The following is a 14,636-nucleotide window of genomic DNA, read 5'->3' on the forward strand; positions in this document are numbered from 1 at the left end:
ATGCCAACACTGTCTACAGCCACTTTTTTGCCCTCTTTCAGTCTTGTGTTATTCGGTGTCTTTTTTACCTCTGTATACTTTACATCAAACAATATTCTTTAAGTCTACCACTGAATTTTGAAGCCTTTAAAAATGCATTGGCTTTATCCTCTCTTCATTCTATACACATCAAGAAAGAGTAGGGGGAAAATTATATGTGATACTTTTTACATATTGCCTTTGCAGCTACAATTTATCCTTTTACACTTTGTGTTTTAAGATGTGGGGGAATGTTGTCATTTAGTGTGGGGAAAAAAGGCAGGTGTAAATATTCATATTCACTTCCAACTAGCAGATAATTTGGATTTGAATACCATTCCCACATCACTTGCAGAATGATTATATATGGTTGTCCCATTGTTGTCCTGATCATTCAATTTTCTTATGAGTACACATTTAAAATAATTGCCCTTCACAGTGAATAAGTCAATCGTGTGTAACTGAGATTTTTCTAGAACATTTTAAAAATCTTTTACCATTAGGTGTGAACCAGGATATCCAATGTAGTCGTGGTTTTTTTTTGAAACATGATTTTTTCAAACTTACTTCTTAGTATGAATTTTCTAGTGCTTACTAGTTCTGGAGCTATTATTGAAGGCTTCCCATGTTTAGTAAATTCATATAATTTCTAGCCTATATAAATTCTATGATAAATTCTAAAATTCTAAATTTTGATCACTGTATTAAAGTTTTCTCATTCAATTGAAAGGGTTTTTTTCTGTTCAATATGCTTTCTTTGATGAACAATGAGAGTAGGTTTCTTGCTGAAAGATTTTCTACATTCAGTGCATTCATAGGGTTTCTCTCCAGTATGCATTCTATGATGTACAGTGAGGTGTGACTTCTTGCTAAAGGCTTTTCCACACTCAGTGCATTCATATGGTTTCATCCCAGTATGGATTCTGTGATGCACAATGAGTTGTGATTTTTTGATAAAAGCTTTCCTGCATGCACTGCATTCATAGGGTTTCTCCCCAGTATGAATTCTCCGATGTTCAATGAACTGTGACTGCCAGATGAAGGCTTTCCCACATTCATTACATCTATAGGGTTTCTCCCCTGTATGAATTCTCTGATGTACAGTGAGCTGTGATGGCCAGATGAAGGCTTTCCCACATTCACTGCACTCATATGTTTTCTCCCCAGTATGACCTCTTTGATGTATACTAAGTATTGACTTTTTGATGAAAGCTTTCCCACATTCATTGCATTCATAGGGTTTCTCCCCTGTGTGAATCCTCTGATGAATAATGAGGTTTGACTTCTGGATGAAGGCTTTCCCACATTCACAACATTCATAGGGTTTCTCTCCCGTATGCGTTTTCTGATGTACAGTGAGCTGTGACTTCTGAATAAAGGCTTTTTCACATTCATTGCATTTGTGTGGTTTCTCCCCAGTATGAATTCTCCGATGTACAATGAGTCCTGACTTTCCACTGAAAGTTTTTCCACACTGAATACACTTATATGATTTCTCACTGGTTACAATTTTTGGTTGTGCAAAGAGGTGTGACTTCTGCATGAAGGCTCTGATGTGTTCATTGGATGTTATGTTCAGATGAAATACTTTCCCCAGTGTATTACATTCATGGTCTGTCTCCTTAGTCAGTGATTCATTGTTAACATATGCAACTTGATTCAAAAACTTGTCTTGGTTTTCCTGGTTATTTATCGCACCTCCAAGTTTCCAGTCTTCAAAAATTGAGTATACTATCATGTTATGGAGTATCACTTCTTCAGAAATGCTCTTCTGTGGAGTTAATTCTTTCATTTTGGGTCTAATCTCAAAGTCTGAAAGAAAGCCCAAGTATAAATGATGTTACTTTGCTCTTGAGCTTTTATGACTAGAAAACAAAACCCAAATAAAGTTCTTCATTTTAATGGAAACAGAGAGAAATCTGATAATAAGTATGGTCAGATTTGAAATTTAAGAATATGATCTTAAAAGCCAAAGACCAAAGAAGAAACAGACATAAAAAGAAGTGAGCAGGGGAAAAATGGAAAAAGAAGAGTTGATGAGCTGAGTATCATGGTCCCATATGATTCCCCACACTTTGTCTGACCCCCTCACTCCACCACAAGGTTCTGTGAAGAGCAAAGGCAGACCAAAAAAATAACTCCAGGAAAGACAGAGGAAGAACGCTAGCAAAAAAAAAGCTGAGAGTAAGTTAAAGTGACCAGCAGAAAGATTAAATCTACACTAAATATAAAACTACTGTACAAGTAACCAGGCAGATTAAAGCACAACTGCAGGAAAGGCATTTCAAAGTACATGCATCTTAAAGGGTCAGATGACATAAGAAGACTTGGGATGGGGCTGGCTCTATTTAAATGGGGCTATGCTGAGTTAGAAGAACAGACCACTTCAAAAGAAGAAAAAAGGCAAAAAAAGAAGGAAGGCTTTTGGTAATTGGGTGGTGGTGATGGGGAAAAGAAGAAAAAAAGGGAAATTTAGGGCCCCAGAAATAAACAGAAGAACCAGGAAACTCAAAACTCCTCCCAAATCACAAAAAGGAAGAAAGGAAGGAAGGGAAGACAGATGCTGTTCAAGTACCTGGACTTTGCTATATTAACAGAAAAGAACTCCATAAAGTTAGAATCTTATAAATACACCATTATATGATAAAAGTGAACAGAAAAAAGTAAAGTTCATAGAGAACTATTACAGAAAATCAGGAGATGAATTTATATAGAAATCAACAGAGGACATTGTCCCCTGCAAAAACAAAACCAAAAAAACTAGCAAGGAGGGGTGGCTAAATGGCTTAGTTGGTTAAAGCACGAGCTCTCAACAAGGTTGCAGGTTCAATTCCAGCATGGGATGGTGGGCTGTGCCCCCTGCAACTAAAGATTGAAAATGGAGACTGGACTTGGAGATGAGCTGCACCCTCTACAACTAGATTGAAGGATTGAAAGATAATGACTTGGAGCTGATGGGCCCTGGAGAAACACACTGTCCCCAATATTTCCCAATAAAATTAAAAACAAAACAAAACAAAACAAAACAAAAAACTAGCCAGGAAGCAGAAGAAAATTTTGTCTGAACTCCAAACAGAATTAAATACACTGAAACAAGCATTTAAAGATATGGAAAACCACCATGAAACACAACTTTTGAAAAATTTAACAAAAAAAGGGGGGAGGGAATGAAAATGAATTGATTAAACTCAAGGGGGAAAAAGTGAAAGATTAAATTACAAGATGAAGGTAGGGGGGAATAACACTCAAATGAAAATTTAATTAGCAGCATTGAAGAAAAGCAGGAAAACAACCAAGATAATAAACAATCAAGTAAAAATGGTCACGGAGAAAGTAGTGGAAAAGGAAAATAGGCAAATAAGGAATAATACTTCTATTACCAGAGTCTTGAATATTTTTTAAAAACAAAAGATTATATCTAAGACATTTCACACTGAAAAGGTGAGGAAAACAGAAGGCAATTAGAAAGAATATGAATATCACTCAGTAAGTAACTTTGAAAGAGAGCATATCTAAGAATGCCTGGAGGTATAAGGAAAGAAATATAAGCCTATTTTGGGAGAATGGATGCTGAGGATGTTAGCCAACAAGAAGCTAATTAATTAAGAAATGTCCTAAACGATGTGGACATATATTAAGATCCAGAGTACAGATAAGGTTAACCTCTTTCTCTGAATTCAATCAAAGAAAAAAGGTCACATAGGTGTTTGACACATAGCAATGTCATTTAGATATTTAACAATCCCATTGCAATCAACTGTCTTCAGCTATTTCTAAATATCTATGGACTTAGAGAATGATTTCCTAAAACATATTTCAAAGATAGACATCTTACTAATCAATACGAATCTTACTTCCCTCCCTCCCCTATGCCAAGTTCTCACTTACCTGGATAGGCCCAACTTGAGATTTCGCCCTCTTTCAACCATGGTTCTCCTTGCTTCAAGAAGATTTTATCTGACTTCAGAGACTGGTACCCTGTTTATGGGAAATGATACAGAACTTGGGCATTAGTGGACAACCAACCATCCTAGAACTCAGGCCCACTGCATTATGTACCAGAATGGCTAAAGTTAAAAAGACTGACATTATGAAAGCTTGATGGAACTCATACATTGCTAGTAGAATCTCTTTGGAAAACTGTCTGGCAGTATCTATTAAAGCTAAATATACTTATGACCCAGAAATTCCACTCTTATGTATATACCCGACAGAAATGAAATCTTGATTTCCACCAGAAGTGGAACATGTAGAAGAATGTTCATCACAGCTTTATTCATATTAGCCTAAACATGAAACAACCCAAATAACCATAAATAGTAGCATGGATAAATTGATGAATTACTGTACAGTTATTAAGTGGAATATGATGCAATAATAAGGATCAAACTTCTGTCACATGCAAAAACATGGTTGAATTTCACAGATATTATGTTAAGTAAAAGATGCCAGACAACAAAAATTTACATACTGTGTCATTCCACTTACATGAAATTCAAGACCAGACAAAATTAATGGTGATGGAAGCCACAAGTTTTTATCTCTAAAGGAGGTAAATGGCAAGTGGTTCAAAGCCTGGGTGCTGGAAATGTTCCATAGCTTGATGTGGGTAATGGTTAAGAAGTGTATACATATGAAAAACACATTAAGCTGTATACTTAAGATTTGAACACTTCACTAGACACATTATATCTCAATTTATAAAAACTCTCTAAGAACTTGGGCCTAGACCATTGTCTTTAGTCTCCAAAGAATGACAAAGATGCAGTATCCCTTGTCTTTTCATCCAAGTTCACTGGAGAGGTAGAAGCACAATATTTGGTACTGAAAATTAGTATTCTTTTGACACTTACAGCTTGAAATGAAGCTCATTAAGCATGTTGACAATGAACAGCTTTTAGCAAACAAGAAAGGAAAGGCCGTCACTTGGGTACTATGGTAGGTTTAATAAACATCCATAAATTCTTTGACACTCTTCCCTTCAAGAGATAGAGTTGAATTCTCCTCCCCGCGAGCATGGGCTAGACTTAGTAACTCACTTTTACTAAACACAAGAAGGCAAAAGTGGCAGTGGGAGATTTTGGAGACTTGGTCATAAAAGGCACTGCGACTTCCTCCTTGCTCCCAGATCACTCTGTCTGGGGAACAAACCCACACAGCGAGGAACTGAGATCGCCTGCCACTGAACAGCAAGGACTGAGGACTCCTTGTCAGTGGCCATGTGAGTGAGTCATCTTGGAAATGGATCCTACACTCCCAGTCAGGCTTTCAGATGGCTGAAACCCCTGCCAACATCTGACGACAACCACATGGGAGACCACAAGCCAGAACCATCCAGCTACGGCTTTCCAAATTCCTGACCTACAGAAATTGTTAGTAAGAAGTGTTTGTTTTAAGCCACTCAATTTTGGAGTAATTATTATGCAGCAATAGGTAACTAATACCAGTATTTCTGAGGGAAGTGTCCTTACCCACTGAAACGAGGTTGCTATAGTTCTCTAGCATCACATCCCTGTACAGGTCTCTTTGAGCAGAGTCCAGCTGCTGCCACTCCTCCTGGGTAAAGTCCACAGTCACATCCTTGAATGACACAAACCCCTGTAACAGGACATTCTTGTTCAATCTAAAGGGAAATGCACTGGGTGGTGTATAAATAAGGTATGAGAAATTATTGCTGTTTCAATCATGTAGAGTTCATCATAATAAATTAAAGAAGATGTTACTATCAGGCCAATTTTGATTTCCACTATGTGAGAGGAGCAAACCTATTATAAAAACTTTGGATTAAGAATCATTCATCCTATCTTTCCATCAATAAGCATTTATTAAGCACCTACGTGGCCAGCATTATTTGGTGATCAGAATACAAATATGAATAAAACACAGGAAATTTACAGACTAGTAGATGGAGGCAAACAAGTAAATATATAAATGCTGTGGCATGTTAAATGGGTTATGATAGAAATAGGAAAGAGCAATTCTATTTTGGGACATTGAGTTGGACTTTGTAGAAGATGCAAATGAATAATGGAAAATGTAAACATAAGATCAAAAAAAGTAAAGATAAAAAAATTTTATTGAAAAATAAAAAATGAATAGTGTATTCTCTGGTACGATGTAGAGAAAGGAGAAAGATCATTCCAAACTGAGGGAGGAGTAAGGAAAAAGGCATGTGGACATGATAAAGAACATGGTAAATTCAAGAACTGTGAGTACCTCAATGTAATGCTCTCAAACATCATTTATTCATATATCACATTCAAGATTTTTACCATATCTGCATATCACCGGTATTATTACTGACTTAATAGTTTTAACTCAGCTTTTTTACTTAAATAAATGTATTTTGAAAGGAAACCACTAAAGAGAAATGAAGGTAACAACAAAAATCCATAAAGCAAGTATATATTGGGGAAATGTCATGTATGGGATTTGCTTGAAAATGACCCCAAGAACAAATAAAGGATGAGAGAAGAAATGTGAGATTGGTAAAATAATGATATTTTACTGAGGACATCATATATAAGAATGTTAAGGGGTTCATTATACTGGTCTCTAAGTTTTTATGTATGTTTGAATTTTTCCACTAAAAAACGTTTAAAAACTAAATATAACAGAAACTGTTTTTAAAATTTGAATAAAAACCAATAAAAAGTAAGCAATATTTAATATAATCAATTTATTTTTTTAAATGTGTACCTATAAATAATGAGAATAGAATAATTTACAATCAGTTAGTAATAAAGTACTACTGAGCTCATTGTTGCTACTTTTCAAACCATTATTACCTTCTACCTCAGTAAGAGAATTCTATTTTTAAATTTGATGTTAATCAAATCCAACCAAGATATCTCTGAAAGATAGTGTATAAGAAAAGGTGAGGAATCAATGAAGAGGCCTTGGTTTTTCGTTTAAGGAACTAGCATCCCACTAAAGAGCAGGTTTGGGTGGAGGGGAGAGGTGGAATTAAGAATTCTATTTGTCTAGCAATAAAAGACAAACGATTTTATTAAAAATGGGCAAATAACTTGAATAGGCATTTCTCAAAAAAAGTTATGCAAATGAAAATAAATGCATGAAAAGATCCTCAACCTCATTCATCATTCAAGAAATAGAAATCAAAACCACACTGAGATACCACTTTCCATCTAACAGGATGATTACAATCAACAAAATGGAAAATATAAGTGTTAGCAAGGATGTGGAGAAACTGGAACCCTCACACATTGCTAGTGGGAATTTAAAATCGTGCAGCTCTGTGCAAAAATACTCGAAGTTCCTACAAAAGTTAAACATATGACCCAACAATTCCACTCCTAGGTATATACCCAAAAGATTTGAAAACACATATTCACATACTTGTATGCCAACTTTCACAGCCTAAAGGTAGAAACAACCCAAGTGTCCATCAGCAGATGAATGGATGAACAAAATGTGGTACATCCACATAATGGAATATTATTCACCCATAAAAAGGAATGAAGTTCTGATACATACTAGAGCATAAACCTTAAAAACATGCTAAGTGAAATAAGTTAGACACAAAAGGACAAATATTGTATGATTCCACTTATATGTAATATCTAAATAGGCAAATTCATAAAGTTAGAAATTAGTTTTGAGGTTACCACAGGCTGTGTGTGGGTGGGAGGAAAGAGTGGGAAGTTGTTGCTCGACAGGTACAGTTTCTGTTTGGGTTGATGAAAAAGTGTGGAAATACACAGTGGTGATGGGTACACAAATTGTGAGTACAATTAATTGTACACTTAAAAATGGCAAATTTTAACCCCAATAAATTTTTTAAAAAAAGGCAAATTTTATGTTATATATATTTTACCATGCCAAAAAAATCTAGCTGTCCAAGTTAAGTTCAAGATATTTATTACAACACATATCCAAGTGGCAGTAATAAGTAGGCGATTGGACTTTAGTGAGATGACGGCTGCTCAGAACAAAAACCGAGAAACATGGAATTGAAGCTGAAAAAAGAGACACGGAAGAAGCAGGGAGAAGTGTGTGGACAGTGAAAAAAGGGAGGGTCGGTGGGTCAGAGGTCTGAATGGAACTGAAGAACTGCTGGAATCAAGGTACTACAGTACATGAGCTAGAAACAGAAATATTGGCCAGACAGTTAAATGCTTGGACGTGGTACAGTTATAGGCAATTATAAATCTAGAATATGACTGTGGGAGTGGTGGCGGAGACGGGTAGACAAAAATGATCTCTGGAAATGAGGAGGTACACTGACACCATGGTACTGTGATCTTCATTTATAATGAAAAATACGTACTTGGTCCTCAGCCTGGATCCTGGTTCCTAGCACAGAACTGCTAAAACCCTAGGAATTTCCTCTGGTGAAAGAGATAAAGGTGTCTTTTGCTATGTTAATGAGGCAACTTTTGGAAACCGCCTAAGAATGGGGGTTGGTTGCCAAGAGAACCTACCAAGAATAGAGGGATGGAACTTTCAGTCCCATTCCCTGATTTCCGGGGACAGGAGTGGGGCTATAGGGTGAATCAATCACCAAAGGCCAATAACTTAATCAATCACTCCTATGCAATGAAGTCTTACAGGAAGACCCAAGAGGAGGGAGCTCAGAGAGCTTCCAGTTTGGTGAACCAGAACGATCCCGAATGCTACATGCCAGGAGCACATAAGCTCCTTTGTTCTAGACCTCACCCTATGTATCTCTTCACCTAGCTGTTGAATTGCATCTTTTAATATCGTTTGTAATAAACTGGTAATCTAGCAAATAAACTGATTTCCCGAGTACTGTGAGCTGCTCCAGCAAATTAGTCAAACCAAAGGAGGGGGCCACAGGAACCTCTGATTTATAGTCAGTCAGAAGCACAGGTTATAACCTGGCCTTGCGATTGGCTTCTGAAGTGTGTGTGTGTGTGTGTGTGTGTGTGTGTGTGTGTGTGTGTGTGTGAGTGAATCTTGTGGGATGGTTTTTTTTTGGTATTTTTGATTTTTTTCAATTAAAATTTATTGGGGTGACAATTGTTAGTAAAACCGACACATTGGAATTGAGTGTAGAATTACAGGTACATAACACAATAGTCCCCAAACTTTGAAATTCCAACTGTGATACCGTAATATAATAAGAAATATATATTTTGGTCTTCGTCCCTGGCTCAGAGTTCCTAAACTTCTATAATTTCCTAAGTAATAAAGAAGCTAGGAGTTTCTTTTCTTCTAATATTTGGTCTTTGACTCTGGTTTCTGACACAGAGTACCTAAAATCCTTGGAATTTCCTGGGTGTTAGGAGTCTCTTTTGTTCTAATGAGGTGATTCTTGGTGCGAAATTTTTCAGTTAAAAACAAAATCATGCACATCAGTAATATGTACCTTAAAAAAAAAACAAATTATATATAAGTTGAAATTCTCATCTTTTCATCCCATACCTCAGTGGATCATCTTCCACATCTAAGGAATGTATGCTCCCCACCGTGAAGACGACTATACTGAAGCTATATGCTACACAGTGAGTGTAACCAAAAGAACATTATACATAAAAATTTAAAAATATAGACCTTCAAATAAAAACATTTAAAACTGTGTGGCAATCACAACCACTAAGACACTGGCTAACAGTACTTAGCTGAGTGATAAACCAATAAAAATGAGCAAATTGACTTGATCTCCAGTATTTACCAAGCATGCTCACTTGATATACTCTATGAGGCTCTCAATCTGTTGCATTCTAAAGGAAAAATACCTAATTGCATTATTTGTTGGTTAAAAACTCTGCAAATTAAAATTGATACTATTATTACCATTAATGACATGAATCTCCTCAACAAATTTCAAAAACTCCCAAGGTTGAGAAATGCTGCTCCAAAAATTATAGATTTTATTTATAGATCAAGGCAGACTGTTTGACAGCTGTGTACGTGAACTTCACGACTTTATTGCCTAGAAATTGAATTCTGCCTTGTTATTATGCCCTATATTTTTTTGAGATAGTTTAAGAAACAGCTATGGAATTTATCATGTGTTGGTAATTGTAAGAACACTGCCTACTACATCATACATATACAGACCCATCAAGAGAATAACTTCAAACCTAAATGCCAAAAAATCTTGACTTCCCTCAAGAAATTATCACATTTAATGTATAATACAAACCACATAATTGCAGATTATATGCTCCACTTTAATTGACTCTGAAAGATTCTATAACTTGTATGATTATGTTCCAAGTTTCCTTGGTCTGGATCTTCTACTTTATTTCCCCTGGTCTCTATTTACATTTGTTTTCATTTAATTGAATTAATTCTTTTAAAATGCCTCAAATACAGTGGAAAACAAAATGGGGTATAAACAGCTCACTTACCTGAGACTTAGTCATTTTCGGTTGCTCTTCAGAAGGGGCATATATCTGTAAAGACAGAGCTCGGATGAGTAGGGAGGGGATAAAAAAAATTTAAAAAGTAAAAGATAGCCTTGAGAGTCTGGGTCTGCGCTGCAATTCCCAGAATCATGAGCCTAGAAATTCCTTTGATCGACTACATAAAAGGCTACCCTTTGGACACTGCTCCTGTCAAAGTCTCCTTTCAGAGAGACCCCAAAGTATTATGCTGTGATTAACATCAACCTATTTCCTTACAGTTCTGAAAAGAGCCGACATGATATGTTTTTCCTTTGAGAATGTGAATGTTTACATTCCATTATATGTTTACATTTTTTCTTCCTTCAACATCTATTTATGATAAAAACTCTTAACAAAGTGGGTATTAAGGAATGTACCTCAACATAATAATGGCCATATAAGACAAACCCACAGCTAACATCATACTTAACCGTGAAAAGCTGAAAGCTGTTCCAACAAGACCAAGACGTTCACTCTTACCACTTTTATTCAACATAGTTTTGGAAGTCTTAGCCACGGCAATTCAGCAAGAAAGAGAAATAAAAGGCATTCAAATTGGAAAGGAAAAAGTAAAACTGTCACTATATGCAGATGACATACAATATGTAAAAAACCCTAAAGACTTCACCAAAAACCTATTAGCGCTAATAAATGAATTCAGTAAAGTCACAGGATACAAAATTAATATACAGACTTCAGTTGCATTTCTATACACTAATAACGAGCTATCAGAAAAAGAAATTAAGAAAACAATCCTATTTATAATTGCATCAAAAAAAATAAAATACCTAGCAATAAACTTAAGCAAGGAGGTGAAAAACCTATACTCTGAAAACTATAAGACACTGATGAAAGAAACTGAAGCTGACACAAATAAATGAAAAGATATACCATGCTCAGGGACTAGAAGAACTAATATTATTAAAAGGTCGGTACTATCCAAAGTAATCTACAGATTCAATGCAATCCCCATCAAAATACCAAGGGCATTTTTCACAGAACTATAAGAAAGACTCCTAAAATGTTCATGGAACCACAAAAGACCCCAAATAGCCAATGCAATCTTGAGAAAGAAGAACAAAGCTGGAAGTATGACATTCCCTGATTTCAAACTATACTACAAAGCTATAGTAATCAAAGCAGTGGTACCGACACAATAACAGACACAGAGATCAATGGAATGGAACAGAGAGCCCAGAAATGAGCCTATGCATGCATATATTGTCAATTAGTCTATGAATCTATGACAAAGAAGGCAAGAACATACAATGGGGTGTAAACAACCTCTTCAATAAACAGTGTTGTGAAAACTGGACAGATACATTCAAAAGAATGAAACTGCACCACTCTCATATACCACATACAAAAATATACTCAAAATGGATTAAAGACTTGCATGTAAGACCTGAAACCATAAAACTCTTATAAGAAAACATAGGCAGTAAGCTCTCTGACATCATCAGTCTTAGCAATATTTCTTTTGGTCCAGTCTCTTCAGGCAAGGCAACAAAAGCAAAAAGAAACAAATGGAATTACATCAAACTAAAAAGTATTTGCACAAAGAAGGAAACCATCCACAAAATAAAAGGGCAACTTACTGAATGGGAGAAGGTATCTGTAAATCATACATTCAATAAGGGGTTAATATCTGAAATATATAAAGAACTTACACAAGTTAATATCAAAAAACAAACAACCCAACTGAAAAATGGGCAGAAGAATTGAATAGACATTTTTCCAAAGAAAACATACAGATGGCCAACAGGCACATGAAAAGATGCTCAACATCACTAACCATCAAAGAAATGCAAATCAAAACCACAATGAAATATCACCTCATACCTGTTAGAATGGCTATTATCAAAAAGAAAAAAAATAATAATTGTTGGCAAGGATGTGGAGAAAAGGGAACCTGTATACGCTGTTGGAAGGAATGTAAAATTGTGCAGCAACTATGAAAAACAATATGGAGATTCCTCAAAAAATTAAAAATAGAACTACTATATAACCCAGCAATTCCACTTCTAGGCATTTATCCATTGATAACTGAAACACTAATTCAAAGAGATACATGCACCCCTATGTTTACTTCAACATTATTTACAATAGCCAAGCAACCTAAGCATCCACAGATACATGAATGGATAAAGAAGATATGACATATGTGTAGTATATATATTTATATAAAATGAAATATTACTCAGCCATTAAGAATGAACTCTTGCCATTTGCGAAAACATGGATGGACCTAGAGAATATTATGCTAAGTGAAATAAGTCAGAAAAAAACAAATACCATAAGATTTCACTTATATGTGGAATCTAAAACAAACAAACAAACAAAAAACTAACAAACAAAACAGAAACTGACTCTTAGAAACAGGAAACAAATTGGTGGTTACCAGAGAGGAGAGGGTTTGGGAGGGGTAGGAGAAACTGGTGGAGAGGATTAAGAAGTACAAATTTCCAGTTATAAAATAAATAAATCATGGGGATACAATGTACAGCATAGGGAACATAGTCAATAATATGGAATAACTTCATATGGTGAATATGGGAATAACTTCATAATGTATATAACTATCAAATCACTATGATATAAACCAAAAACTAATAGGATAGTGTATGTCAATTATACTCCAAAAAAATACTTTATCCTCCTTGACCTGACAAATCTATTATTAGATATTTATTCAAAAAAATAAGCATGGATATACACAAAGATATATCTGTAAGGATATTCATCATGATCCTCCTTTATCACTAAAATATAGAAACCACCTAAATGTTCCAACAGTAGGGGTTGGTTAAATCAATTATCAAAAGGATAGGATATTACAGTCATTAAAAACATCTTAGAAAAGTATTTACAAACTTGGAAACATGTTCTTCTTGTATTACCAAGCAAGAAAAACAGGTGGTAGGATTACAAGTGATTTCTACTGAGTTGCATTTAGCATTTTCAGTTTCCAATTTTTCTAGAATTAACTTATGTTATTTTTTTAAATAAAAAAAGATGATGGTTATCTTTTAAGCAGCTATTGTCCTACTGAGCTCTTAACCTAAGCTCATATCAAGGAAGTTTTAAAGGGCACAAGTCATGAGGCAGTTTGGCTGAAAGGAAATAAACAGGGTTTCAATAAGCTCTCATCCTCAGAGTTATAGGATCAGTTCAAATGTCACCTTCTCTAGGAAGCTTTTCCAGATGCCTCCTTGAAGAATCAGCCATTCCTTCCTCTGACTTTTCCAGAGTGTCCAACACTCTGATGCAGGGTTTTCCTGATACAGGTTTAAGACAAGGAATAATGCATCCTGAACTAAGACCAGGGCAGTAGGAATAGGGAGGACAAACTGGAGAGATGTCAGGGAGGCAAAATCATCAGGACCAGAAGATTGATTGGATATGGGGAGAAAACTACATGTCTCCAGGATTTTTACTATGGACATCCGGATGAAGAGTGATGCCACTCATAATGATGTAGTATATAGAACAAGCAGGTAAAGTATGGAGAAGGAAGATGATAAACTCTATTTGATTACGCTAAGATTGAGGTCTCCGAGAGTGAACCTCACAGAGATTGTAGGAGACAGATGACTACTGTGAACCTGGAGCTTGTTAGAAATGTCTGGGCTGGTGCTACTGATTGTCAAGTCATGACTTTAAAGGTGGAAGCTGATACAGTGAGGGTGATTGAAATAGTCCAAAGACAACACATAGATTGATACACACGGAGAAGACAAAGGAGCTCTGAGAAAGGATTTTTGAAGAGAGACTTAGGCTTGAAGAGAGACTACAAGCTAGTAGCCGAGAATATAAACTGCCTGAAGTCTGTTCACCAGATAGATCCAAGGATGCAAACTGAACGTGTAGGGCAAGGATGAGAACTTTTCCCCTACCCTCACATCCTTACAGGCATAAACCCACACAAGAACACTCAGCACACAATGATCTGTGTGGAGTGCAGCCTGAATGTAAACTGTAGTCATTCAGGGCTGGAGCCCCAGTCATTGATCACGAGACGCCTGGTTCCCAAGCTATCACACAGGCTCCTTTGCCCATTACAGCCCCTACTCACTGACCCACAATAACCCTCAAGACGGATACTCCCCTTCAGGCCCCCAACCACTTATTTCTATGTTACCCCAACCCGTGAGCCTGAGAGACGCTGAATTACTCACAGACACGCCCAGTCACTGGCCTCACAAATCTTCAATCAGTTGCTTACCCTCCTCAGAGTCCACT

At 36.1% G+C, this 14,636-nt stretch overlaps 1 protein-coding gene across 1 annotated transcript in view; it reads right to left on the bottom strand.

The window, feature by feature from the left end:
• The window catches only part of ZFP37 (ZFP37 zinc finger protein), a 55,891-nt gene that overhangs the window by 21,747 nt on the left and 19,508 nt on the right, over nucleotides 1-14,636 (bottom strand). The window contains 1 exon segment of the mRNA XM_033123686.1: nucleotides 781-1,468. Within this exon segment, the coding sequence (XP_032979577.1) occupies nucleotides 781-1,468 (688 nt within the window).

Source organism: Rhinolophus ferrumequinum, chromosome 12 (genome assembly GCF_004115265.2).
Source record: "Rhinolophus ferrumequinum isolate MPI-CBG mRhiFer1 chromosome 12, mRhiFer1_v1.p, whole genome shotgun sequence".
Lineage (NCBI taxonomy): Eukaryota > Metazoa > Chordata > Mammalia > Chiroptera > Rhinolophidae > Rhinolophus > Rhinolophus ferrumequinum.